This window comes from Neolamprologus brichardi, chromosome 5, assembly GCF_056152115.1.
Source record: "Neolamprologus brichardi isolate AB-2024 chromosome 5, ASM5615211v1, whole genome shotgun sequence".
NCBI lineage: Eukaryota > Metazoa > Chordata > Actinopteri > Cichliformes > Cichlidae > Neolamprologus > Neolamprologus brichardi.
The window spans coordinates 24,188,829-24,215,965 of record NC_142108.1 but is presented as its reverse complement, the minus strand read 5'-3'; the positions used below and the strand labels follow the sequence as shown (position 1 = coordinate 24,215,965).

The following is a 27,137-nucleotide window of genomic DNA, read 5'->3' as shown; positions in this document are numbered from 1 at the left end:
CATGGCGGCAGGAGGCGGCTGACTGAAAAGGAACGCTATGCATCTTTAGCAACCGTTTTCCTCAGTAATAGATAATCTCCTCTCGTTGATCACAGCATGGAGCCCGTCCCGTTTACGGAGGAGGTTTCGGAGAGAAAAGTATCTGTTGTCGGCTCAGAGTTGGTGGAAAACTACACTGTAAGCTCCGCTCTTTCTAGCTTAATACCAGTTAGCTTAGCTTGTAGCTCTCCCGGCTTCCAGGTCTATCGGAAAAACAGCGAGTAATATTTCTGAGTTCCCCAGACAGTGGGTGTGTTATACTGGACTTAACATGGAGATGGATTCGGGCTTTATGTCTTTATTCTTCAGAGCATGGTAAAAGCAGCCGAAAGAGCAGCTCACAGGCTAACTGCTAACTGCTGCCTTAATTTTCACGCACGGTTTCGGTTGGTTTCAGTGTTTCCTCTTGAATGTGTAAATCTGATAGTCTTTTACGGATTCAGTCTTTTCCTGTTCCTTTCTTGTATGACAGTGTGCTGTGTGTGGCTGATAACCCGATTTGCTCCTGTTGCCTCTTGTAAGTTAAATCCTTTCTCAAGACAGCAGGACAGAGAAAAAACACCAGATTTTGAATTTATTATTAATATAGGTCACTCAGCTTTAAAAACAAGTAATGTCACCACACGTTTTCATCTGAATGGAGCTTAATATGGGAGAGTGATTTGTTCACTTGATATTTTTTGCCATGTTTTTCTGAATTGACGAGACGCTTTTAATCCACAAAGAGCCTGAATGCTTGAATTAAGTATCAACTGTTCCCCTAGTTCAATACATTTTTATTTGGTTTAGGTGTGATACATTTGACGATTTCTGGCATTTTTGTCTAGTGAATCACCACATAGCCACCCTGACTGCATTTTAAATACAACAGCTGTATGTCGAAGTTCTTGCTTCAGGAAACATTTGGGTTCATCTGATCCTGGAAACAAGCAAACACGTATAAGTGTGCTGTGAATTTTCTGTTATTTGGTAAAATGTTTTAATGATTTCATGAATTTAAACCCACTTAAAATGTAATTGGTAAAAGAATATTTTATTATAGTCTTGGTGATTTTCCTTTGGCAGAAATTCCAAACCTCTTTGGTGGAGATCAAACATTTTTATATGCAGGAATCCTCTTCTGGGTCACAGATTTTAATATATGCTTCTCTGATGTTTGAGGTCTACATCATTGATGTGACGGATGGACAGCACAGGTGGACTGTGAAGCACCGCTATAGTGATTTCTACGACCTCCATGAGAAGGTAATAAAGTGGGCCAGTGAGCAGCCTTATGCCACCATCAACAGTTCAGTTTTTTAGTCTGAATCCTCTAGTAAACTACCAACAGTCACAGGGCTAACACAGAGAGATGGACACATTCACACTTATGAGCAATTTAGAATCACCAGTTAACCTAACCCCTGATGGTGGATTAGATTCCAGGCTCTTCTTGCTCTGAGACAACAATGCTAACTACCTTTAGCACTTGTTGTAGTTTTTTCTCTCCTTTTAACAGGACAATTTACTGTCTATAAATTGTGTTCATAAAAATATCTCTAACAATTTCCTCAAATTTTTTTATGTCAATTTCTCTCTTGTTTGAATGGCATTCTGATAGGTCTTATCAAATTACAATGATATAAAATGGAGAATAGCTACAACTTTTCATGTTCTCTGCACCTAGGAAACATTTGTTTCTTGGCTGCAGGATTGTTTTATTATGAAACCTGGTTTTACACCTGATGTTTGTTTCCTCTTAAGCTTACGGCAGAGAAAAAGGTTGATAGACGACTGCTTCCTCCTAAGAAGATCTTGGGAAAGAACTCAAAGAGTCTGGTGGAGCGGCGGCAGAAGGAGCTGGAGCTCTACCTGCAGACTCTTCTCCAGCAGTTTCCTCAAGCCACGCCCACACCGCTCACCAACTTCCTACATTTTCATCTCTACGTGAGTACAACCTATAAACAAGTGTGCAGTTCATGATTTAGAATAACCTCAGTTTGGAGTGGAGGTCTGTTAGGTCTTCACTACAGCAAAGAAAACGAGGTCAGAGAGTCATGCTGGTTGATAAGATCTAGATGCTCCCATTCATTTTAAATCTGTTAGACACTTTTGAGATAAAGACTCTGTGCAGACTAGTCAGGTTCTTCAAACAAAACCAGTCAAACACTCACACAGTCAAACACTTTTTTTCTTCCTATTTCAACATACGACTTCGTGTTGAAACAAAACGTTAACTGTTGACACAGCAACACTGAACTATTGAACTGTTTAGTTTTGTCCTGCTGTCTTGATTAGATTGACCTTATTTTGTGTTAAATGTTTTGCACTTAAGTTTCCCAGCTTAGAGTTTTCTACAGTATCTACAATCTACAGTAGCAGTAATATCTCATTTTTATTTTTAACCATAACATATTTACATCAGTTCATCTCTCATATATGCTCCTGATTTTGAGAATTTGAAATATATAGAGCCAAAGAATTACAGTATAATACTACAGGAAAACAGTTTTTTATCTCTCTTGAATGTAAAAGCATTCCCTTTGTACAATCGGCACAATTACAGCTATCAGTAGGTATAAGCTTCAGTATAACATTATAGAAACAGGTGTCAAAACACTATCCTGAAGTGACATAGGCCCAAACACATGGCACCCACCCCTGAGAAAAAGTCTCTTCATTTAAGATTAACGTCAAAGCAGTTCATCACAGTAAACACAAGACACCATCCATCAGTTATAGGCCTGATTAAACAATTTACAACATCGTATTAAAAAAACCCTCATAATATATAGACAGTATGTGAGGATGTAAATCATGTATAAAATATATATAAAGTTTAAAACATTATTAACAATTTAACCTCAATTGCAATAAATTACAGACAATGTTTCAAATAAAAAAATACTGAGCCCTTTTGATGAACTTGAACTGAGTGTATTTTATTGGACTCTCTTAAATAATGCAAGGAAATTATTTAGTAGCTTTTATGAAGGAAAGTCATGGTGAAGTGGATTATTCTTCCATTTAAGGGCTGCAAAACGTGCTGATAAAGTCTAAAAAATACATCATGTTTGTACGTGTCACAGTGTTTTGCACAATGAATGCTGTGTTTGTAAGAATTGATCACGTCATGAGTTTGGCCACAACTTTCATCCCGAGCTCTGAGTCATTGTCAGTTTTACAGCCTTCTTACGGATGAAGACATTACCCTCGGTAATGTTCTAATCCCAGCGTCATCCCAGCAAACAATACTGAATAACCATCTTTAACTGGTCTTTTCTCAACGTCTAGGCTTGGTTGAAAACTAATCCCAAAGTTTACTGTCACCTTGTTAGATTTGATAGCTAGCCTGTTTTATATTATCCTTATACAGAGTTCAGCAAAACAAAGCCCTTAATTTAGACAAGAGTGAAAACATCTAAAAAAACTGATCATGGATTTCTCACTCTGTGGCTCATTTCTCATCATACTGAGCTGACTGATTATACAGGTTAACATCAGGAGGCAGAGAGCTGATGGTTTTGTTAGGTTTGTCACAGTTTCACACGAGTTCATCATGCAACAAATTTAGATGTAGATAAAATCTCAATGCTACATGAATGGCCCAGTTGCCCATTGAAAGAAACCACTGGGGTCTCTGTAAATGAGCTGGGCTGAACAGTTGATAAAACTGAATCCATGTATCAAGAATAACTATTATATTCTGTTTCTTTGTATTATATAATTTCTGTGACTTAATTTGCTTTGATAGATCAGTCTTGTATAAAGCAAGTGTAGTCTGATAACACACACAGTGGCTTGAGGCTTTGTGATGACAGAGACAGTGATCACATTATGACGATAATGGATTAACAACAAGAGGCCACTGTTTGAGAAGCCTGCACGGCAAAGCACACACAGGAAAACCTCTCATGTGACTTGAAGTGAACAGCATGTGACTGTAACAGATAACTTTGTTTGGAGTGATAGTGGGAATCTGTATCTTCTGTTTAATGTTCGGTTACATCGAAGTGTAATGTGTTTGAAGGGAAGACAGCTGACAGATCCAGGTGTCTGCAGGCGTAGGTCTAAGTACTACGAACCAAACGTTTTTAAAACATGGTTGGAGGTTGATTTGTGTTAATGTTATTTGAAGTTTAAAAAAAACTTTTGTGAAAGCATCAGTAAAGAAATGATGATCAGCCATAGTGATGGGAATCATAGACCGGTTGCATTTGCATGGCTCCAAGCTTTTTTTGTTTGTAGATCATTGCTGGCGTATCTTTCTGTCATTTTGCATTGTTTAACAGTGACGTAAAACTCATATCAGTGGAGTTTTTGCATACCTCAGTCACATGCAAGCCTTTCACTCTGTGTTCAGACTCAGAAACTTCAAAGACCTTTTTTCCCCACATAGAAAATAGATCAGGAATCAATATAGAGTGTGACCTATGATCTGCATCTGCGTCAACATTGGTATCAAGTCAATTTACAGTAGAAGAAACAGAATTAGAGAAATATTAGTAAAATACAAGGATGGTAGGGGGAAGGTTACAATAAAGAAGAACTTTTAAGAAACTGAAAATTTTTGAAAGGTGATTAAAAGTGATTCAGTAATTCAGAATCTAAATGTAATATAATAAAAAGCTTGAAGCGTAGATATTCTAAGAAATATTTTCTATTTGCTGTTACTCAGACAGACGACATCTAACAGAGGTTAGAGAACCTGAGGAGTAGCAGCTCTACTCTGAGCCCTTCCCAAATGACTGGACTCCTCACCCTATGCTAAAAAAGAGCAGAGCCACCCTTCGGAGAAAGCCTGTTTCCACCGCTCGTATCCGTAATCTCATTTTTTCACCTTTAAAAGAGCTAACAATGAAAGTGTTAACAAAAAGATCGGGCCTAGATTAACAGATTTAAGGTATTTGTCAACAAAAATGCTCCATCTGGTGGCTAACATTTACAGTGCAACAATTTACCAGCACTGTGCATCAGTGACAGTGTTAACAATTAGGATAAACAACTACTATGTCTGGTAACAGATTAATGAAAATAGCGACAATTATATAAAATCTTATCTCAGGTGTTTCTTATTGTGTCATCGTCCAAACACGACCTAATGTTGTTAATTCAGTTAATTTGTAGGTGATGGCTCCATGTTCAAGTAACGACAACTGTTAGTTATTTTAAAGTTAATATAATTTTTTTTGCTCTTCCAGGAAATCAATGGCATCACTGCAGCGCTGGCAGAGGAGTTGTTCCATAAAGGTAGGATAGCAGACACAGTGGACCTGCTTTAGAGGTCTTGTTAACATCTGATTTGTAAATAACCGTTTGAAGCTGTATATGTGAACATATAACAGACTTCCCTGCAAAGAAAATAACAAGTGTGTAGACCAAGGGTCCAAATAGGCAGACAGTGTATTTGCAGTGTGTGAAAATTGTATAGATTCATAGATTATGATTCATAATTATATATATTTTTTATTGAAAATGTTTGAATCATAAATATTGACTCCTGTGTGAGGATGCCACTGCAGGATTCCACTCAGCATTTATCGAAAGTTAAAACCATTTCTAGATTTCAATACGTAGTAAGGAGTAAAGTACAACTGTGTGTAGCTCTGTAATACTCTAAAATTGTAATATACATGTAATAACTATATACTTAAGCAAAATAAGATAATATATAAGATTTCTTTCTAAATGTTTAAAAAGATAGTTCATGTTGTTTATTATACGTTTAAGTAAATGTGGAGCTTTTTTTTTTATTGTTTGTTTTAAAATGAAAAGAATGAAAAGATGAATTTGACACACCTGGTTTGTACAGTGAGCAGTGTCACACTGTCTGTTTGTGTGCTGTAGGTGAGCAGCTGCTGCAAGCCGGCGAGGTGTTTTCTCTCCGTCCTCTGCAGCTCTTCTCCGTCTCCCAGCAGCTGCGGATGGCCAAACCAACCTGCTGCAACGGAGATGCCAAAACAGACCTGGGACACATCCTCGACTTCACCTGCAGGCTGCGATACCTCAAGGTTATACACCACTTATACACCAGAAATCCCTGTCATGTCGTTTCCCTCTGAGCAGCAGAGGTGGTGAAGGCTCTCACTGGTTTTTGTCTTTGTTTCTCAGATTTCTGGTACCAGAGGTCCAGTAGGAACCAGTAATATTCAGGAGGCGAGTCTCCCTTTTGACCTGTCTGTTTTCAAATCCCTGCTGCAAATAGAGGTAACTGTCTCTCTGTCCATGAAATATGTTTTGTCTGTTTTTATGTAACAATGTGATTTATTAGTGGATACAACGAGGAAAGCTTTACTGGCATTGCTAATCAGTGTGACAAAGTTTGCTTAGCTTAAACATTTGCTGAAAGCTCTTCTTGGATTTTCTTTGTTGCTAAATATAAATCACTGATTTTGTTTTTGTAAATTTGCTGGGAACGCTGGGAGGGTTAAGAGTTAAGGACATACAGTATGCATGCCATAGGGTAGAAGAGCTGCTTGGCCTGAATTGAACTGGTCACGCTAGTGTTAGGGTTGAAAATGATTAAATAAAGCTGTTTTTATTATTTTTATAAACACAATGCAATGTGCTCATAAAAGAGTTGGTGCTCCGTATTTTGAGGGTCAAAACCTTCGTCCAGTGGTATGTTTGACCTGAAATTTTGAGACTGGACGTAGCGCGTTTGAGGGTCCTTTTTGCTGCGTGCTTACAAGTTGTTTACCACAGAGCACACAACAGTGTGTACTCTTGTTTTTTGTTTTGTTTTCTTTGAGTAAAAAAAAAAAGGTATGCTTGTTATTAATCCATAAACTGTACATGTGCCATTCACAGACACTGTAAGCAACAGATGAATAAAACTTGAATTTTATTCACTAAAATTGAAGCATACACTTCTTGGATAGGCTCTATCTCACAACAAGCCATAGGGAATTTTGGGAATTTTGTTAAATTGACTCCAAAGGCACCAGCAGCAAAAACATTGTTGTGAGGTCCAGTACGGGGACTCCGGTTAATGAAGACGAGGCTGGCAGAGCCTACGGCTGCCTATGAGTGGAGCTGATGCCTATAAATACCTGTTATTAGAGTCATTTGATGTCGAACTAAATTGTACTTTTTTACTTGGAAGATAAAAACTCATAAAAAGATAACAAACAAAATAATAACTTGTTTATTTGTTTCTTTGTGTCCAGTGTGAAAAAAAGCTCAGCTGTTGATCTGAATAATTTTATTTTAATCTGAATTTCACTTCAGAGTTCAAACAGAAAAAAGAATAGGAGATGCTGACGCAGTATCCCTTATCACTCTTTCAAGTTTATCCAAATGTAAATGATCAGTGGTAAGATAAGTCCTTCAGCTTTTAACAATGTTACTGTTGTGTCTTTCTTCAGATCACAGAGTGCAGCTCTCAGCAGATTCTTGGTTTGTCCTCTCTGAGGTCGAGCTTGGTGACGATGAGCATCCATCGCTCCACCGAATCTATGATGGTACATTTTAGATCAAATACAGTACATGTCTGAGTATTACTGTTCTGTGTTGCACTATGCTGATACTGACGTGTGTTTCATTTATGTGACACCTCAGTCTGTCCTCGTCCCAGAGGGGAGTGAGTTCTCGCAGTGGGAGCCTGAGGGGGTGGAGTCTGGGTGTCCGGTCACCGCTGTCATCCCTGTGTGGAGAAATCTCACCACGCTGGACATGAGTCACAACTGCATCAGTAGCATCGACAGCTCAGTGGTGAGACACACACCCGCCAAAACCTGCAACATCAGCAGCTTCACCCAGAGTTCAGTCAGTAATTATGTTTAAAAGCAGTTTTTGTTTGTTTTCCTCACAGTGAAATAATGGAAAAATACACCACATAACAGATAAAATGTTACATAATAACATTACCAGATGATATACATTGTAAGTTTTTGTCTGTTTAATTAAACAACGTAATAATATGAGATTTCTGCTGTAAGAAAAAATAGTTTTTTAAAAAACTGATTTAAAAAATCAGTGATTTTCCTGTTTATTGTAACACACTGATGGACAAAACCTAACACCAAACTACATGATGATGATTTTTTTACACAGCTCTCCTCTGTTATTTTCAGTCACAGAAACAAGCTGTTACAGTTATATCCTCCTGACAATCGACTTATTCATTTATGTCCCCCGTAATGGACATGACGTATTAAATAGAGAACATCTTGGGCTTTCCATTGATATCTGATGTGTTTGGGTGGCCTCTTTTAGCCCCAAAGAGACAGGAAATCACAAAAAGTTCAATGGGAAGATTGTATATTCCTCGGTTTTACATGTATATTATTAAAGGGGACATATCATGCTTATTTCACCATCATATTTTTTCATTATTTAAAACAGTCCTTGTTTATTTTGTAATGGGAAAGTTTTTCCCAGTTTTTTTTAATGCCGTTCCTTTCAAACCAACTTTCTGCTTATTAGCTGTCACTTGCAAACAGAAGGTTTAAGCAGCAGCTCTGTGATGCTTCTGTGCTCACAGCCAGAGCCCCGTATCCTTGCAATAACAAGCTGCAAACATCAGGTCTTGGGGTAAAATACAGGGATAAAAACAGCTGGGTATTTAAATAAAGGCGTGATTTGGTTGGATCAGTGTGCTCACATTGAGTTTATTTCTCTTGTAGAAACTGATGCCTAAGGTGGAGTTTCTGGATCTGAGCTACAACCAGCTGTCCTCAGTGGAAAACCTCCAGGTATGTGACAGAATGAAGAATGAAGACAGGTCATGCCTCCTTTGACCGTCTGCATAATTCCTGAAACATCAAAAAATATTTTTATAGTTGATAAAATAAACAACGTTATTATTTTCAGGATGATTGGACAATTTCTATAGTCTTAAATGTCACTGTAGTGGTGTTAAATGTGTGTTATGTTTTTTTAAATGTGTAAACAGAAATGACCTCCTTGTGTTCACAGCACCTGTACAATCTGGTCCACGTGGATCTGTCCTATAACAACCTCCAGGATCTGGAAGCAGCTCACACTCGTCTGGGGAACATCAAAACCTTGAGCCTGGCTGGCAACCAGTTGGACCGACTGACCGGTCTCACGAAGCTCTATTCTCTGGTCAGCCTGGACCTAAGCCACAACCAACTGGCACAGGTAAGTACACCAAGGACACCCTGATGGCCATATGGGAGAATACAAAAGCATTTCTCTTTTCATGGTTTGACGGCATATCTAAAATTTCCTCCTCGGTTTTTTTTTTTTACATTGCTGTGTAAAAATTTTATTAAAAAACTAGAGAAAACAAAAAATATGTATATAAAAGATGTAAATGAGTATTGAAATGATTAAACCTGACATTTTATTCTACCTTACATCATATATAGGGCTTCTTCCTTCTCAGTTTGTATCCTTTTCTTGAAGAATTGCCTTAAGAAGTATAAACCTGCTGTACTTCCGAACAATAAGTCTGATCATAGCTTTAAAAAATAAATAAGTAAAAAATCTTGATATTTACAAGAGTTTGTTAACAGCTTGGTTTGTAAACGCCTCCAAAGAGTTTATATGATTCCACTGTTTCACCCTTTTCTTAGCAACATTACTTATAAAATACTATATCATGCTTCAGTGTATAGAAATATTAATGGATAGATTTGCGCTATCATTGTACCAGAGCTGGGTATGGGTTCAACTAAGAGGATTAAAAGTTTTGGAACTAGATCCAGAAATTAATGTAACATAGAAATAATAAAATCTGAAAGACGTCCTCTTAATATTAAAAACCCCCCAAAAACATCATAAACCAAGTTCTGTCTGGACCAAAGATTTTGATTCAGGTGGGGTGTGTAGCCTTGGCTGAGGTTTGCAGCGTCATGTTTTCACCGTGTGTGTTTGTATTTTTCTAGTTGGAGGAAATCAGGAACATCGGCTCTCTGCCCTGTCTGGAGAAACTCAACCTGTCCAGTAACCCCATATGCATCATCCCAGACTACAGAACCAAAGTCCTGGCCCAGTTTGGGGATCGTGCAGCAGAGGTGTGCAACCAGAACCTACCACACAATATTATTCCTCCTATGCTATTACTGTTTCGGCAAACACAACCTTTTTTTTCCACTCCTTTCTGACTGCTCTTACAACAATACACTTGCATCATCCACTTCACCACAGTGCTTGTCTTTCTGTTCTCCACGTTTTTATCTTTGTGTTAATCCTTTATTTCTTTCTATGTTTTTAGGTTTGCCTGGACTGTAATGCGACGACGGAAAAGGAGCTGGACACTGTGGAAGTGTTGAAAGCCATTCAGAAAGCCAAAGAAGCCAAAGATCGCATGAGCGGCAACGACAAGAAGGTAGACTCTGTCACCCTAAGGCCCACCGAAGGGCTTAGTGTCAGTTTGTGTAGTTAAACTAGCAGCATTCATGTAAGTTTGTGGTGAAACATGATAAAATTTTCACAGCACATATTATTATTGTCTAAAATTATTCAGTCTAAAACGATGAACAAATCTATGTTAGAAAGCTGAAAGCAGTTGCACACTGATCAGCCACAACATTAAAACTACCTGCTTATAATCATGTGGGTCCCTCCCACACCCCCAAAACAATTCTGAGAAGTAATATCTGTATTTTTATTGATTTTGTGTTTATTATTATTTTACATAACGGTATAAATCATGGGAAAAAGTACTTATAATATCATCACATGGGCATTACTGACATTTCCCTCATCATTACAAGGTTATTGTGACACTTGTTGTTCTGTCTGTATATGGGACCTCTGGGTTTGTCCTGTAGTGTCTGGCAGCAGATCCTTTGGGTCCGATGCATTGAGGGGTTGGGACTTGTGAGTCAGGCTTGCTCTTCCCCTTCCCTTTGATGGGGCGGTCACTTTACCTTAGGGGGTCGTGCCTGGACTGCAACAACATTTGAGTGTATCTCTGATTGTTATGAATGACTCAGAATTTCATTGTAACAAGGTAATTATCTTTACCTGTCTGTGGGTTTAATGTATGGCTGATTGGTGTACTTGAACACTGTGAGAGGAACCAAACTGATGTTGTGGACTGATGTCAGTCATATGTGACAGATTCTTGAAGTTATTATTGTAGGGTCTGCCTTACAATACAAAGCGCCTTGAGGCGACTGTTGTTGTGATTTGGTGCTGTATAAATAAAAAAAATTGAAATTGAAGTCAGACTGTGCCTTTGTTAGTTGAACTGTGTCATCCTATCTTTTAGATAAATTGACCCTGAAACCTGCTGTAGTTGTTTCATAACTTTAACCTGATTGTAGCTCAATCAATAATCATGACGTGTACAAACCCACCAGTTAGATGTAACTAACATAGTTTTTCTGACATCATATTATTTACTAACGGCTCCTGAAGCCTTGAAAGTTTAGCAGAGGTTTTATTAGGTACTAATGTTAATTATTCAGTGTAAGGCGCTGTGTAGTTTTCTTGGTAAATAAGGAATTGGAGTTGGACACCACCTTCATGCTAACATTTTCTGATTGAACACATATTGCACATCAGCAGCAGAATTATTCAAAATGCAGCAAATATAAATAAATCGTTCAGTGTGGAGATAAAAACTAACACACTGCAACATAACTGATGTGTGAGCTAAATCTGTGTTTAAGCAGCTTTTGCATAGTGCATCAGGATGTATGTATCATAGGAAGGAAGGTAACAAGTTTAACAAATTCAGGTCAGGAAAGAACTTTCTAAATGACTTAGGGTTGCTGTTTGGATATTTAGCCTCCAAAGTAGTCTTTACTCATAACGGCCTGCGAAGCTTCAACGGTTTCTCACACAGGCTACAAACACTGACCAAACTTTAGCCAAATTACAACTCGTTTATTATTCATTATACATGTAATAATAATAATGCATCTCGTCTCATTTAAACAAAGCCATAATAGATTCTGGAGTATTTTACTAACACTAATTCTAAAACATGCAGCAGGCTTAGCAAAGGGTCATAACTGACTCTGTGTGCATGACTGATATATGCCCTAAGTCCTCATACATGTATCTTGACACCACTTAAGAAATTGTAAAAATATTAAGCTGATTCCTGTTTAAATGACAATGTTTAAAAGTCATTGACTGGGAGCCCAAATATTTTAATATCTCTTCAAATTTACAAAGCCTGTCTATAGGAACAAAATAGCAAATAAAAGAGAGGCACACAGAATATTCACTGTAGTTTGTTAACTGTTGAACCCTTGGAAGCCTAATAGGAATAACCCTTAAAACTCTTTATAGAAGAACGAGTTAAAGCTACAAAACCTGTCAGTTGTTTAAACTATAGGCACACAGATTTAGCTCATTAACTTCACTGTTATATAGTGGCACCAGACTGCTACAAATAGTTTGGTTTTTATGTTTTTTGTTTATATATCATCAGAGATTGTCTTTAGATCTTTAAAAAAAAAAAAAAGGTCATTTGTTGCTCTGCTGCTGATGGAGCTGCTGGTCGTAGAGTTGTGATGTGATGTGTAGATGACTGCTGATCTCTGAAGGCTTCCCCCCTTTCTGTCCTCCCGTCAGATCAGTGAGGAGACCAGGCTTTCTGCTGCTGTACCTCCTCTCCTCTCCTCCTCCTCCCCCTCCCCTCTCCCGGCCTCCTCTTCCTCTCCTCTCCCATCCACCTGCTCTCCCTCTTCTCTCGCTCCTCCCGCTGCTGTCACGTCCTCCTCCTCCTCTTCCTCTTCTACCTCTTCGGCCCAGCAGGCTGCCTGCTCCAGCAAAGGTAATCATGTATGTATCAGGCTGTGCCATGCTGAGGGAGGGGGGGTGTTTGTTTTTGTTTCTAATCAAGGACAGCAGCCAGATGGTTCAATACTACTTCTAAATCATTTATAAATTGGGCGTTGATCAACAAACTAGTTAAGTTATTGTGAAATGAATACGTTTGAGTTGAGTTTTAGAAATTTCTTTTTACGACATCCTTGAGTTTCCTACAAAGCAGATAGGATGTTGAATTCATGCCTAAAAGCAATTGTTGCATTTTATTACAGTGTGTAAAATCTCACTGCTAGATCACTAGCAGATATCAGATTGCAGTCAACTGAATTCTGATTTAATGCCCCTCCTAATTAAAGTGCATAATTCTAGCTACGGTGGCTGTGATAGGACAAACATGCTTCAGTCACTAAAGAGTTAAAAAATATAAAATGTAAAATGCACCTCATAATTGCTACTTCTGCTGCTACCGTTTGTGTAAAAAATAAATAAATAATTGAATGTAAGTACAGTGGTCCCTCGCTATAACACGGCCTCGCTGTTTCGCAGACTTTTTTGTGTGCAATTTTGCATGGTTTTTTGTTGTTTGTTTTTTTTTTTTACAGCGCATTGTGTTCTCCGTCCTGATTGATTGGCTGTAGATCATTGTCAATCTCGTGCTGTGTCTCCTGTCAGTACAGGATACGTCCAGCTTGTCAAATTTACACAAATCTTAGTTCGCTAGCAATGTGACTCTGAAGTGCTGTACTGTATGTTTGTAAGTTTTCTCCCCAACAAACACGTCGTCACCTGCGGGTGCCTTTGGTTTCATTCTATAATACTGGACTTTCTACAAAGGTTTGAACTTTGAGAGTGTTTAAACAAGAGAGAATAGTGTGAAAATGTTGATGCCTGTCTGAGAAAAGTGTTTAAAGTGTGTAGTGAGGGGTTTTACAGCCTTAAAACATCTATGATAATTGAAAACAATTAAACTTGGCTACTTTGCGGATTTCACCTATCGCGGGTTATTTTTAGAATGCAACTCCCGTGTTAAACGAGGGACCACGTACTAAATAAATCAGGAATAATAAAAAGACATGGGTGTGCAAAAATGTTTTCTGGTATTTTATGTTTTTACCCCTGAGTCACCTCAAAACTCAGGCCGCAGTTCACCTGTAGTGAGTGTAGGCTGTCCATCTGCTGTTTACCTCAGCTGACAATATGCCGGGTCTCCGCTACTTTTTACTCTTTAAGCTATAAAAGTTTGTGAAAAGAGTCAGATATAAGTGGATGAGTCAGTAAAGCTAATTTCTGTTGAGGATATCCTGAACTTTTCTGTCAGTCATGCCTCTCTAGCCACATACATAAAACGCAGCTAAGTGGAACAGTGATGAAACTGTTCACAATGTAAAGCTCATAAACTGCTCTAACAGCTTTCTGTCCTCTGGTTTGGAGAGGCTTTCTAAATAAAGACAAGTCTCTCTGAACCAAACTGTAAAGCCTTTCCTCCAGCTCAGACTTGGAGATTAACAGCCCTCATAACACTTAATTTTCACTCTTTTTAATTCTTAAATAAAATCTTGCTATATCTCAAAACAAAAACCATTAAAAAAAAGCCTGATTCCAGACCTCTGAATTACTGCTGGTATCATCTGTTTCCATGTTACATCAGGAAGGGAGGCATCATCTTCATTGAAGGGACAAATAAACAGCTGGTGGCATTATATGCATACATACATACATATGTGTGTATATGTGTATATATATGTATATGTGTGTATTAGGGGTGCAACAATACTTGTATCCATATTGAACCGTTCGATACAGTGCTTTCGGTTCGGTATGCATATGCATGAACAATACAAATTTTTTAATTTATTTTATCAACTTTTCTTCTGACGATGTTGTCTGTGTTGAGAGCTCAGTGGATCTGCGTTCGACTACTCCTAGGCTGCACTGTCGAGCGCAGATCCACTGAGCGCAGCACAAGCTAGCAAGACAGAAGCTAAGCTCATTGCAACATGGCAAATTGAACCTCCCCCACCCTCATTCAGATCTGGCCTTTGGAACTATTTTGGTCTTCATGTGAAGTATGACCCTGAAGGTAAGCACGTCATGGACAAAAGTAAAACGGTATGTTGGATGTGCCACGCAATTGTTGACACCGTCCAGCCCCATGCACGGGCGATCCGTGGTAGCTCGTTAATGGAGATTTGCCGTGTTGTTGTGTCGTGTATAGCTTTTATTTTGGAAAGAGCCATTTCTCTGTAATAAACTCTCTTTTCCAAAGATGAGTGATTTCTCGATCAGATAGGTTTATTTTTTGATTACTTTGTTGTTTCAGCAACATTAAATTTAAAAACTGTACTTTTGAGTTAAAATATATATTTATAATTTTAATAAATGACAAATTAAAAAACCATGAACATTTTTTTGTATCGAAAAAATATCGAACCGTGACACCAAAGTATCGAACCAAACCGAACCGTGAATTTTGTGTATCATTGCACCCCTAATAGATAGATAAATAATATAGTGGTTATGAAGGAAGTGGAGTTCAATAGAATTTGACCATTATAACATGGGAGTCTATAAGGATTGACTCAGTTATGGAGCCAGCCTCATGTGGCTGTTAGAGAAACTGCAGTTTTTACAGTTTCTGGATTGGCTTCATTTTTCAGCCCCAGAGGTTATAGCTTGAGAATACCACTGCTGACATTAATGTTTTGCTGTAGTTCCTGTGACACCTGTTCACTAACCACCTTTTTACAAGATGTGGATAGTAATCTTTCAAAACTAAACATTTAAGCATGTTTGCTGATCCTTATTCATGGCTATTATTTTGTGGAACGTAATTCCATTTGTTAATAGAAGTTTATGTACTTAAATTTAAATGATTTAGCTTTTAACCAAGATGTGATACCCTCAAACCAAGGGTATCACACCTGCCAATGATTTCACCCCCCAGCATCGCTGTGTTTGCTTTCCTGTTTCAGATGTGACGAACAGAGAAGAAGCCCCAGTTCCCCCCAGTGTTCCCCCTCCCGTGGATCCTACACCTCCCCCTGCAAGCTTTAGCACCAACACACACCTCCCGTCTGCTGACTCTGCACAGGTTAAACACACACAAGCATCGGAAATGGGAGGGGTCTGTTACCATCACACCAATAGAATATTAGTTAGAAGGGGAAGTGTTTGGTTAGATGGGAGGGGTAGTATTGGTTACTTAATTATAAATGATCCTAAATTACATGTATTACTTTAAAATCTTCCTGATATGTTTGTGCAAAATGTTTGAGGGTTGTTGCTAATTTTAAAGAAAGCAAACACATCAAAGGAACACAGTAAAATTCTTATTATATTATCACTTTGGACAGGTGAAAGCACAAAACTGCATGTGAGGTGTTCAGGTGGAGGTAGATCTTGTTTAGAATCAGCTGATCTTTATTGTTGTGTGTCTTTGTGTTTTCAGATGCAACAGCCTGTTGTCAGTTTGTCTGAACACACTCACTCTGGGGCTTCTACAAGCATTACTACTGTTACTACTTCTACTTCTGCTACTGTATGGTCAGTATCAGATAATTGTGCTGTTACCATAACATTTAAAATTAAAATTGGCTTTTTAACATCTAATATATGCGGAGGTTATTGAGTTTCAGTGACAATAATTCAACAGCAGAAATGTGAGTGAATAAGTCTTTGTAGAAGTCTCACTATTCAACGACAGCAGTCTTGCCAATCTTGGTTTTTCTGTTGATATTTGGATGTTCCTGTGTAAATGAGTTGGGATAGAAGCAAAGCTTTACATAAAAAAACAAACCAACAAAAATGTGCATCTATATATTCATTCACCAGTCAGGCCTGATTAAAAAAATAAACTGAGAGGAAATAAGGCAATCCTCCAGTCTTACTTCTATGGTGCTTGAGATGATGTTATTGGCTCAGTCCAGGGTGAGTGTCTCTGGCTCCTCCAATCAGAGCCCTGGACAAAATGCCACGCTAATTACACATACAATAAGAAAACGTAAAAAGCACACTTACCAAAATTTTTCTATGATGATAATTACTTGAAATATGATTAGAGATATGTGGTTTTAAAGTACTTTGAGTTCTCAAGGAGAGTAGAACCAATCCATTCACCATTTAGATAGATCTGCCAACACACTCCTGAAGCCGTTGGGAATTGGGGATTGTAAATATGCTCCCTGAATGCATATATCAGCAACAGCACAGTATTAAACAGGTTTGTGACCCGTGACTTGTGGGTAAGGGGCATAACCATCATCCTCTTTTTTGGTGATAAGAGTGTTTTCAGTGAGCTTGTATTTATCTGACAGTTAACACATAAGCAGGATGAGCTAAACTAAGCTGTGATAACAGTATTTATGAGCTGACATTTTTATCTTATATTAAACAAAAGCAATAAAAAACCACATCTGTCTCTCCTCTCTCCCCCCTCCAGTTGTGTCTGCTCCTCTTCCTCATCCAGACCCGTTGAGGCCAGTTGCTCCTCGTGCAGTGCTGCCTGGTGTCCTCTGCTTCCTTCTCACCTGCTTTCCCTTTCCTCCTCCAACAAGGACTTCATCACCCAGCTTACGCAGCATCTCAGCTTCACCCTGAGGCAGCAGAAGTTGAAGAAGGAGGGGGAAGAGAAGGAGCAGGAGAGGGAGGAAGAAAAGAGCTCTGAATCCAGAGAGGTTCAGTCTCATGTAGAGGGCACTGAAGTGGGCAGCCCCAGGTATTTAAACCAGATATATTCTGTTACTGAATTTGAGGATTCCAGAGATTCCCACTGAATCTGCAGAGTCAAAAGGTTTCTGAGATTCTAAAATTTCTTTACTGTGTGTGAAATCCTCTATAATTCATCAGATCAATGTTATATTCCAGCTGTTTTTAAAGCTATTAGAGAAATGATCCTTTGGATGCATATTTATAACAACAGACAGATCATTTTAGATAATCAACTTATAAACACGGAAGAAATTCGTAACTTAAAAGACCTGAAGATGATTTTTAGCTCATTCTGTGTTTATTACTCCAGTCCAGGGTCCACTGATGGCTACTTTGAGATGAGTCTGGATGACTCTGTGGAGGAGCTGGTCGGCCCCTCCTTCATGTCGCTCCCTGCTCCTACTGCAAAGGAGCCTGGTGGCCATCAGGAGGAGCAGAGTGAGGAGAAACAGGAAGAGGTCCAGGTCCGCCGGGTTCTGTGGTGCTACTGTGTTCAGGTGGAGGAGGAGGAGGTGAAGCAGAAGGTGGCATGCCTGGTGCTTGCGGACCAACTGTTGGGCCTGCTGTGCTCATCACATGATTTCACAAGGGCCAATCAGAACATGGGTAAGCACACCGTCTACATGCAGACTGGAGCAAACTTGGAAGCTGTTTTGTCATTTTTATCTCCATCTGACGCACAAATTCGATTTAGAAGAAATCTAGTTAACTTCTACAACACTTCTGTTATAAATTAACTGAGACTAACTAGATTTTGATGTCACTGTTGGTTTCCAACCCAATCGGATGAGAAAGACATTAAAAAAAATCTCACAAGGTTTAATTTGCAAATTGTAAACACTAGATGGTTTGGCTTCTTAAATATAAGGATTGTTATTGTTTTGTTTTTTTTTATTATATGGCGTATCTTTATGTGTTAAACCTTTGAGAGAACACTGCAAATGCATGATGTGTAGTCCTGTAATATTGAATAAAATATTAAGATGTGTGTTTTGTTTTCCTGTCTGTAGACCAAGTGGAGGAAGTGCTGTTCAGCCTCCAGGTGGACCTCCTACTCCCGTACTCCCAGCTCTCACTCTCTTCCCAAGCTGAGCTCCCAGACTCCTGTCTTGCCTTTGGACTGCAAGCAAAACCAGCCCGTTGGTTCTACATCTTCTCTGAGGTTGAGGAGCTTCAGCAGATTAGATCTGAGCTCACGGTGCTGCTTCAGGTCAGAGAGCGACACATAAGCAGCCTCAGTTTAATATTCAGATGCAGTCAGTGGTTTTGAATATTTGTATTTGTATTGCATTTTATCCATTTCAGATTCTTTGATTGCATTTTTAAAGATAAAAATAGAGCTGTTAACTTACCATAAGTCATATTTAGAAACAGGAACATGCCTTCTTTCTTCCAGGTTGACCCAGAGCTCTCCAACACTCATCAACTCCTTCCCCGCTCTCTCATCAACTCCTGGGAGCTGGAGGAAAGTCAAGGGGCGCAGGGAGGCTATCCTGTCCTCTTCATGCCCTCCTCTTCGTCATCTGTCCTCAACACTAATCCCCTCCTTTCAGACATCTTATCTGAGGAGCCCAGCTTTCCCTCTCTGTTCTTCCTCACCCACCGACAACTGTGGGTGCTGAAGATGGACTTCAGAGAGCTGTCAGAAATAGAGAAGCCCAATGCTGGCCTTCGTCGTCTCTCCTCCTCCTTTTGTAGGCTAGTCCGTGTACCCCTCGGCTCTGTGGTGCTTCACCCCAGAGAGAGAGATGCTCAGGTGGGGGACAAAGTCAGCAATGCATCCTGCTCGGACCCACAACATCCCCAGAGGTAAAGATGGTGTGAGTGGATGGTGTAACTCTAGACTTGAACTCTGACATGTATGTTAATGTTCTAAATAGATAATTTCATTAGTTTATATAAAATTGTTAGAACAAAGCAAAGAAATCTGAATATATTTCAGCACCTGAGGAAAAAAAAGATGATGTGAAGTTCAGGGACAAGAAAAAGCTGTTGGTCAAATTTGGTATAAATAAAAATAAACAGCAATAAACAAAACATTTTTTTCCTTGATTTTCTTTCTTTAAATCTGTGTTAATCTCTTTTTTTCCATCGTCGTATTGTGTTCACTAGGAGGAGTCACACTGTGGAGCTGCTGCTGGGTGATCACAGGCTGCTGGTGTGCTTTCCTGTGGTCCAGAACAAGAGCTCCTTTCTGGGGTTGCTGAGCCAACGAAGGTCTGCTCTGGAGGGGCTGAAGGTGGTGGCCCTGCCCCAGCCCTCCAGGCTCTGTCCACAGCAAGGTGAGTTCTCACAAGGTGAAGACCAGACTCTATTTTTTTTATTTTGTTTGACCTCTTCTGGTTTATTTTCCAAGTATTACAGCTCTGTTGTTGTGTCCTCAGGTCGTTATAGATCCAGAGACCAGTGCTGTTGTACCAATACCAAGCAGTCACATGGCTCCAGCAGGTACAGCCTTTAAATATTAGCATGAAGCCTAGAGTAATAAAATTGTATTAAAGCGGAAAGTCTGCATTTCAACCACACCTTGATGTGGTTGACAGAGGAAAACCACAAAGAGCTGTGTCATTGTCCAGATATTTATGGACTGAAATGTTTTTCTTTTTGTCTTTTCCTTTTCTTTCACAGCTGGGACTCTTCCCGTCTTCACATGGAGGAGAACCAACCCTCTCCCCACCTCATTCCTGGTCTGTCACCGGGTCTGAAGCTCATGGCTGGACTGGGAGAGCAGCAGCTGCTCACCTACTTCCACAGATATATAGCACAGGTAAGAAACCCTTTTTTGAAGCATATGCATTACAAGAAATCACTCTCTGAGTGATCACTTCACTTGTAAACAGAGCTCAAATCAGAACACAGTAATTTTCTAATAACTCTAATAACTACTGTTTGTAGTGATTGTGTTAGATAAATAAACTTTAGGACAGGTCTTAAATCTTTATTCTATATTCTATGAATCATTTTTAAAATATATATATATCACTTATATCAGTCTGAGGCGGAGGAGGTGAGACAGGTGCTGTGGCTGTCTGTGATTCTCTACAAATCTCCTGAGACTGAACTCACCTGCTGTCTGCTACTCTCCACTGATTCAATCTACTTCCTGTTGGAGGATTCGGCCACTACACTGGGTCATCATTCAGGTAAAATTTACTCATGTGACTGGCCCCCGGTCAACGGGACGTTTATCCATCACTGTGTCGAGTCATTCCTGAAATTTCTTTTCTGAATTATTGCGCTTTTTGCAATTGTTTGAGTTATAAAATATGTCTCTGAGTGGTGTCCCTGGGATCATTTTTGTTAAATCTCGATTCCTTTTTTCTTTCTGTCTGTTTCTGTCAGTGTTGGACATATCAGACTCTGGAGATCCAGACACATGTCTGTGCTGCTGTATGTCCATCAGACTCTCTGATCTGCTGGCCGTCAACGTTGGGCTGTTTGATCAGTACTTCAGAGTCGTAGGTGGGTGCTTTTACGCCTGTTCTCTCATGACATTCCAACATTATATTTTTATTCTTGGACTCAACTAGATTAGCTTTGCTTTTTTACTCATACTGCGAGTTGTGTGCCTGTCCTATTAGATTTATCTCCTCTTACTGAACGCGCAGCACTTTCTCATAAAATAGAAATTTATTTGTGGTGATAAGGCAGGAGGCGTGTGTGCACGTAAAGCCAGGAAACTGCAATTTTTTTTAAAGGAAAATAATAAATAATACCATTTATTAAAACAAAAAAGAAACTGCCTAAAAATACATTAACACCCACTTTGTTACAAGCAAACCTGAGTCACACATCCAGCAGCTGCACATCAGCTCCACCATCTGGGAGAGCGTCCCAGTGCTTGTTCTGTTTTTGTATGTGTAGGGACACATTCCTATAGTCAACCTGCTGCAGAGTGATTGGGGCCAGCTGGTCAGTGGCGCCCAAACTTTGAAAATGATAGTGATGGGTTTTCCACCTATAAATTGGTGATTTATTACCGGTAGATTAAAATTAAATAATTGTGGGAAAAAAAATGTGTTATGAGTTTCCAGGAATGAACTGCGATTTCACTTGGAAATTCTTGAGTATTTTCTTTTTTTCAAAGAGTGACCTACCATGAGCAAATAGTGGGGGGAAAACAGCAGTTTGAAGCCTGAACTTTTACATTTTGGGCCATATTTAATTTGCACATCCATCTATGTATGTATATTTGTATGACAGAAAGTAAGGAAAGATGTGATGGGCGCCCTTTAAGAGTGAATTGCTTTTAAATAAATAAATAAATAATGTCAGTATGATTTTATTAGCTTTCCATCGATTCTCCCTCCTGTAGGTCACTCAGCAGATCATGTGGTGTGCTGTCTGAGCAGGGACAGCTATGGCACGAGCGTTTTCCTGCAGGAGCTGATGTCAGCTCTCAGTCTGCAGCAGCAGCTTCCTCCTCCAGAGCCATCCGATCAGGACTTCTACTCGCAGTTCACCAACACAAGCACAGGTAACTCGGGCAACGGTGCCATCTGTTGTCCTAGTAAGAGTGAATATATAATATTAAAGTATAAAACCCACATCACGTTAACAGACAGCACTTCCTCTCTGTATGGATCTTGATTTTCTCTGACTTCTTAGACTTTTACATATCATGACACTGTGAAGGGACTTATTCTTGGTTGCTTTATAGATAACATCATAGTTCAATATATTCAGTAAAGATTACTCTTTATTGTACAAAATGAAGAACTCAAGAATGTTGAAAAACATCTATTTAAGTGTTTATTTTTGTAATGTATTATTTTTGACCAAATATAAAATCTGTACAGACCACCAGTAAGCAATGATCATCGTAACAGATGTAAATTTGTCTCCCCCTGCAGGTAAGATGCAGAACTATGAGCTGGTCCACAGCAGCAAGGTGAAGTTCATTTATCCCAGTGAGGAGGAGATGGGAGATTTGACCTTCATCGTAGCAGAGAGGAAGACTCCAGCAAGCGTGGCGTCCTCCTCCCCATGCTCCTTTAACGTCCTGCTGTACCTGCTGGTCTTCCAGGTAAGAACTTCTTCTTAGAGAAACGTTGCACACAGGAGCAGAAGCAGGATCTTCTCAGGCCAACTCAGTGTGCACATAATTGCAGCCACAATGAGCTTGTGAATATAAAAGGATCTATAAAAGAGAAGCAACATTGGATGTTCATGTCGATAGAAACGTGACTTCCAGTTAATGTTCACACTCCTCTGTATCTGCTAAATGTGTGAACGGGCTACTGTGGTAATAATGACACTGTGAGCATTTTGGATGACAGTAATTTGGCCTCCAGTAACATTGTGATAAACTCTTAAAGCTGTTTGACTGTTTGGCTGTTGCTGAAAACTGATGTTCTAGATAAAGAATCAAATCCAGTCTTGTTTTTCTGGTTTTACAATTCCTGTTTTCAATTTCTGAGCTTCTTGGTTTTCTCTATTTTTATTATGGTTATTTTCCACCAGGTCCAGATCCCCAGTAGTCCACCCAGCCAAGGCTCTGCACTCTCAGGCACCTCCTCTTCTGATTTAGGCTCTGCCCGGTCTCCAGTTCTCCAGCCCAGGACTCTGATCCTAACCAGCACCGATGTGTTCCTGCTGGATGAAGACTATGTCAGCTATCCACTACCAGACTTCGCTAAAGAACCTCCATCCAGGTGTGAACAAAGAAATAAAACCTTTTCAAACAGCCTGTATACAGGGGTGTTATGATAGAGCAGAATTATGCACGACAACGGCCTTAAAGTGGGGAAGAAAGTCCAACAGGTATTAGAAAATTAAAATCAATTCTGTGTTCTGTGTCGCCCCTAAAATTGGTCTGAGTCACAAGTTGGCCGCAAGAAAAAAAAATTGTTGTTTGTCCTCGTCTGCAACAGAAAAAGAGGAAGAAGAGGAGACAGAGACCAGCTGAGATTGTACTGTGCAGACAGCTTAGTCTGAAATACTGAAGGAAAACACACAGCTCAAGTCTGTGCTCAATGAAGCCAAAGAGGAGAAGCATCAATTCAGAAACTGTCAAGAGGAACAGGAAACTGTAACATACTGGCTCTTTTTGATTGTTTAGGTTTCAGTCCGACAGTTCCTGCTGATCCCGACCCCACATTTTACTGGCCCTTTGTTGTTTTAGTTCTCTTTATTCTCACGTATTCTTTTAAATATGTTTTACAGTCTGCACGCTCCATTTTAAGTTGTAAGTCCACCACCAGCATCACTTTCCTGTTGTGTTCTCCACACCGTGGATAGAAGCCTCTAAGTTTCAGTAACCTCACATGTTTACGATGTGAAAATAGACTATTCCCAGGCTCAGTATACATTGGAAATGCATGTTTAAAGCACTAGTTAATGAGTTGTTTTTTTCCTTAATAGAAATAAGTATAACTGGATGTTACTGACGGTTGCAATCTCTGCAGGGAGCGGTACCAGCTGCGTGAGGCCCGGAGGATCCGCGACCTGGACCGGGTGCTGCTGGGCTACCAGACGTACCCCCAGGCTCTGACTCTCGTGTTTGACGACCTGCCCGGCCCTGACCTCCTCTGCCACCTCACCATGGACCATTTTGCTGTCAGCAGCAATGAAGCTAATCCCAGAGGAGGTGTGGCCAGCAGGGGTGCAGAGGGCGAGGTGCAGTGGTGCATTTTTGTCCCGGGAGCCGACAGCAGAGAGAGGCTGATTTCGCTCCTCGCTCGACAGTGGGAGGTGCTGTGCAGCCGAGAGCTTCCTGTTGAGCTCACGGGCTGATTGGTTGACAGCGATGACAGACAAACAGGTGACTGCTCAGCTGCTGGTTGGTGGGTGGAGTCATCATGTGATTGGGTTCATTTACACATGGACTCAGGGTTTGATTGGTTTAATCTCAGTGTTGGGCCATGGAGTCACTGCAGGAGGGACATCGGGAAGAGAAATCTGATCTGAAGATGAGGAGAGATTTCTTTGTGGAGGATGAACACAAAATTAAATTTCCTCCCTTTTTTGGTTAATAATTGACAGAAACTAATAATAACTGGGGTGGAGTCGTGGGTGAAAATATTGAGACTCACTGCACTAGACGATGAAAGCATTTCTGTGCTTTTTTTTTGGGGGGGGGGGGGTTCTCAGCATTTCGGTTCTTTGAAGATGGAGGAACAGGCCACCGATTGAACACAGTTTGAAGCTTAGTGAGACTTTATCCTGAGCTTAGACTTCTCACTATCAGTACAATTGCGGCCCAGTCAGATGACGGAGGGTGTCGACCCTGGTCAGAACACAAAAAGGGTACATCATAATGGGCAAAAACCAGTGCTGTGACTTTGGTTCTTCCACTTCTTTGATGTTGACCAGTAGAAGCGCAGAATGCCACTAAGCTGTTTATAACTAAACATGATAGTGATGTTATCAGAGTTGTTTGGATTATTTTGGCCTCCTGTAGCGGTACCAGCTGCGTAAGATTGGAGGACCCACGGCCTGAATCTGCTTTGCTCTCAACAGGTGTTTATACAGAAAGAGAGTAGAAGTAGTGACCAGAGACCGTGAAGCATCAGTGAAATTCAGCGACCTGTAGTGATGGGGTGCCAAATAGAAAAGGGTTATCAAGGCTAATGGAGAGCTATGTGAAGCAGAGCGGGGGGACAGAGTCACGCACAACACTTTGGTTGCTGTTGTCTGTTTACATTCTTTTCCAGGAAGTTTCTATATGGCGCCGCCTTCCTGATGTTGTGATTTTATGACCCTGCAATCGCCTAATCTGAGACAGTGACCACCGTAATTTGAAAAATCTGAGCCCAGCAGTCATTCTTCTTACAGATTGGTGGGAATCTGGCTCCTTCCCCCTCAGTAGTGTCTGCACATCACTGGATTACAGTGACAGGAGACAGGAGAAGAGGCCCGTGACCTTGTACGAAGCCAAAATCCTGAGATTTTTTTTTTTTGGCACAACTTCTCCTTCTTGTAAAGCATCTAACCATGCATTGTATATTCTTTTTTTAATTTTTTTAATTTTATATATTTTTTTCTTTTTGGGGGGGTGGGGGGGTGGGGTTGTAGATGTTGCACACACAGACTGGATTTGCACAGCATTGGGCGCTGCAGAGGGTCCACGGGAGCTCCAATACTCCTAATTCAGGATTATGTTCTGGTTCATCTTCTAAGACTCCGTCTTATCCAGATGTCGGATCTGAAGGTGGATCACCTCCATTTGCTGGACATGTTTAGCCTAGCTTAGCACAAATACTGGAAGCAGAGGGAAAAGGCTAGCGTAGCTTTATCAAAACAGGAAAGAAAACATTTAAATAACTCCAAAGTTATTTGATTTACTTGCTTTTATTTACTGGCTTTAAAACCAAAAATAGCTTGTGTGTGTGTGTGTTCCTATTCCTTTGTGTGTTCAGCCTAACTGATGATAAGATCGGGGGGTTTCATTTGAAATAGCACAAACACACAGCTGCTCGGCACAATCTTCTCTCTGAACATTTTATTTCTTGCACATTATAACTGATGAAGCAGTATTACTGAACTGTATAATGAAGCTTTTTAATAATATGATATTAATATAATTGTTGCTTTTGGACAGACGGATGTTTCCCATCCTGAAGCTTATTTTGTAAAAAGACACAAGGGTCCTGATTATTATCATCATGAACTCTGAAATGTAGTATTATCATCGAGTGTTATTTTTAATATATTTTGCTTTGTGTTTTATGTAATTTTGTTTTTCTTACAATACAAATGACACATAGGATGCTCTCCCACCCGTCACCACTGTTGTTTAACATTATTGGGCATTGTAAACGGGAAATACCACTGAATTAAAATGAAACTGAAAGCTTTCCCATGAAATATTAATTCCTATTTTGGCGGTTTGGTTCTTTAAAAAAATCAGCAGGATTTAACCACAGTCTGCAAACTTTTCAGCTGATGCAGCAATCTGACCAAAACCAAAGGAGGTCTGTTCACTCTGCGCTTCTGTGGAAAATGACTGACAAATGTCCGGCTCACCGGCAGCAAAAGAAATAAAAAGAACTCCGAGTGATGTGCTGATTACACTAGAAGTCAGTTTCTTACTCATTCTGTTAGCTCAGCAGAAGTAAAACTCATAAAGACTGAAAATTGTATGTTTTCCTTCACACCTCAGTCACCGTGAGGACTCCACTGTGCTTTTGTTCTTTACCTTTATATTGTGGTGACAGAAGATAAATAATTTGTTGTTGCAAAGTAGAAATATCCTTTTTTGTATTCGTGATATTTTAGTAGCCGATGAGCAGGTTGTCTGACAAGCCTTAAAACTCAGACTGCAAAATTTGATAAGCTGGCTTTAGTTAAATTAAAAATCTATTTGAGAAGGACAAGTTAGAGTTGATTAGGAGTTCTCTTTAATTTTAAGTTAAATGCACTTTATTTAAAAAAATAAGCTAAAAAACAATAAAATAATGTCTCCATAAATTGCTTTTTTGACAGTATTTAAAATATAAAAAGAAGCATTCCCCAATTCTGTGAATGGTATTCATGGTCATTGATGGTCAATTGTCAGTGATCAATGGTTGTTAATCAAGGGTCATAACATATTAATATGCATATTAATGATCAAGAAACTGACCTCTCAGCCCACCAGTGGTGCTACTTTCAGTGATTATGCAAATTTATTGGTTGGGGAAACCTGCAGTCGGCTGAGACTGAAGAAGTCACTTGGATGTTTCTCCCACTGAAAACGCTGCGTCCAGATAGAACTCTGGTACCAGCCCTGA

At 39.7% G+C, this 27,137-nt stretch overlaps 1 protein-coding gene across 3 annotated transcripts; it reads left to right on the top strand.

The window, feature by feature from the left end:
- On the top strand, positions 1-26,223 carry nisch (nischarin). Of its 3 annotated transcripts, none has more exons than XM_006782972.3 (28): positions 1-177; positions 1,201-1,284; positions 1,783-1,965; positions 5,220-5,268; positions 5,866-6,029; positions 6,130-6,225; positions 7,386-7,481; positions 7,579-7,731; positions 8,646-8,714; positions 8,938-9,123; positions 9,873-10,001; positions 10,202-10,315; positions 12,520-12,721; positions 15,690-15,808; positions 16,166-16,260; positions 17,156-17,431; positions 17,735-18,030; positions 18,435-18,634; positions 18,821-19,233; positions 19,537-19,706; positions 19,809-19,872; positions 20,053-20,191; positions 20,417-20,567; positions 20,767-20,886; positions 21,740-21,901; positions 22,278-22,450; positions 22,888-23,078; positions 23,832-26,223. In XM_006782972.3, exons 1-28 carry the CDS (start codon positions 97-99, stop codon positions 24,157-24,159), a joined length of 4,503 nt encoding a protein of 1,500 aa, XP_006783035.1. In that variant the 5' UTR covers positions 1-96; the 3' UTR covers positions 24,160-26,223. The 3 variants fall into 3 exon arrangements, with proteins under 3 accessions (XP_006783035.1, XP_006783033.1, XP_006783036.1); XM_006782970.3 differs by having other exon boundaries at positions 19,537-19,721; XM_006782973.3 differs by lacking the exon at positions 23,832-26,223 and adding an exon at positions 23,298-23,391 and having other exon boundaries at positions 19,537-19,721.
- Positions 26,224-27,137: the final 914 nt, after the last annotated feature.

Bases quoted from the DNA above. Each gene is read 5' to 3' on its own strand.
- nisch (XM_006782970.3), top strand. From the start codon at position 97: ATGGAGCCCGTCCCGTTTACGGAGGAGGTTTCGGAGAGAAAAGTATCT. The intron at 18,031-18,434 runs GTAAGCACACCG...TCCTGTCTGTAG, and splicing joins AAGGGCCAATCAGAACATGG to ACCAAGTGGAGGAAGTGCTG. The intron at 23,079-23,831 runs GTGTGAACAAAG...CAATCTCTGCAG, and splicing joins GCTAAAGAACCTCCATCCAG to GGAGCGGTACCAGCTGCGTG.